Source organism: Ceratina calcarata, unplaced genomic scaffold (assembly GCF_001652005.2).
Source record: "Ceratina calcarata isolate Rehan_Ccalc_2016 unplaced genomic scaffold, ASM165200v1 scaffold8110, whole genome shotgun sequence".
NCBI classification, from domain to species: domain Eukaryota; kingdom Metazoa; phylum Arthropoda; class Insecta; order Hymenoptera; family Apidae; genus Ceratina; species Ceratina calcarata.
This window is the reverse complement of record NW_017179435.1, coordinates 1-613: the sequence shown is the minus strand read 5'-3', so window position 1 is coordinate 613 and position 613 is coordinate 1. Positions and strand designations below refer to the sequence as shown.

Here is a 613-nt window from a genome sequence, read left to right as displayed (position 1 = left end):
GCTGCTGTATAAACATATATTTTTCTAAGTCGTATTTTTTATATTATTCTTGCATCATTAGGGATAAAAAAATTGTAATGACGCAAAATACAGCATCCTTTAATTCGAGAAATGTGCACGAAAAGATTTCATTGCCAAGTGGAAAGGAAAACATTCATTCCTCTACAAGAAGTAAAAAATTAAATGTTACAAGCAAGCTTAGCAATAAATCATGTTGGAAAAGCGCCTGCTCATCCTTGGATGGAAATTTAAATGTTGAAGTAACTGATAGCAGTCGTGCGATTGCTGGCAGCACGATCAAAGGAACAGGATTCCAGATTTTCAACGATGATGTTAATAATAATGTTTCCATAACGTTAAAACGGTGTAGCAAGACAAAGAGCATGGCTAGAGTGTTTCCTAATGATGATAATAATATTACACAGGTAAATATATTATTACATTTCTAGAGATACGTAGTTCTATTTTTATGATTATTCATAGTTTAATATACTTTTTGCATAATATTTGCAGTTTGCTGCAAGGAGTACCAATGCACAAAGATATGTTTAAGTACGCAAAAACTCAGAAATTCCCAACACAAAAGTGTCTAATGTTTCAAAATTTTTTCTAA

The 613-nt window shown here is 31.6% G+C and overlaps 1 protein-coding gene across 1 annotated transcript; it reads left to right on the top strand.

Moving 5' to 3' along the window:
* The first annotated feature begins 25 nt into the window (after nucleotides 1-25).
* LOC113465089 (uncharacterized) lies at nucleotides 26-604 on the top strand. The gene is made up of 2 exons (XM_026818645.1): nucleotides 26-425; nucleotides 514-604. The coding sequence occupies exons 1-2, from the start codon at nucleotides 78-80 to the stop codon at nucleotides 550-552; spliced, it is 387 nt and encodes a 128-aa protein (XP_026674446.1). The 5' UTR covers nucleotides 26-77; the 3' UTR covers nucleotides 553-604.
* Nucleotides 605-613: the final 9 nt, after the last annotated feature.

Bases quoted from the DNA above. Each gene is read 5' to 3' on its own strand.
- LOC113465089 (XM_026818645.1), top strand. From the start codon at position 78: ATGACGCAAAATACAGCATCCTTTAATTCGAGAAATGTGCACGAAAAG. The intron at 426-513 runs GTAAATATATTA...TAATATTTGCAG, and splicing joins ATGATAATAATATTACACAG to TTTGCTGCAAGGAGTACCAA.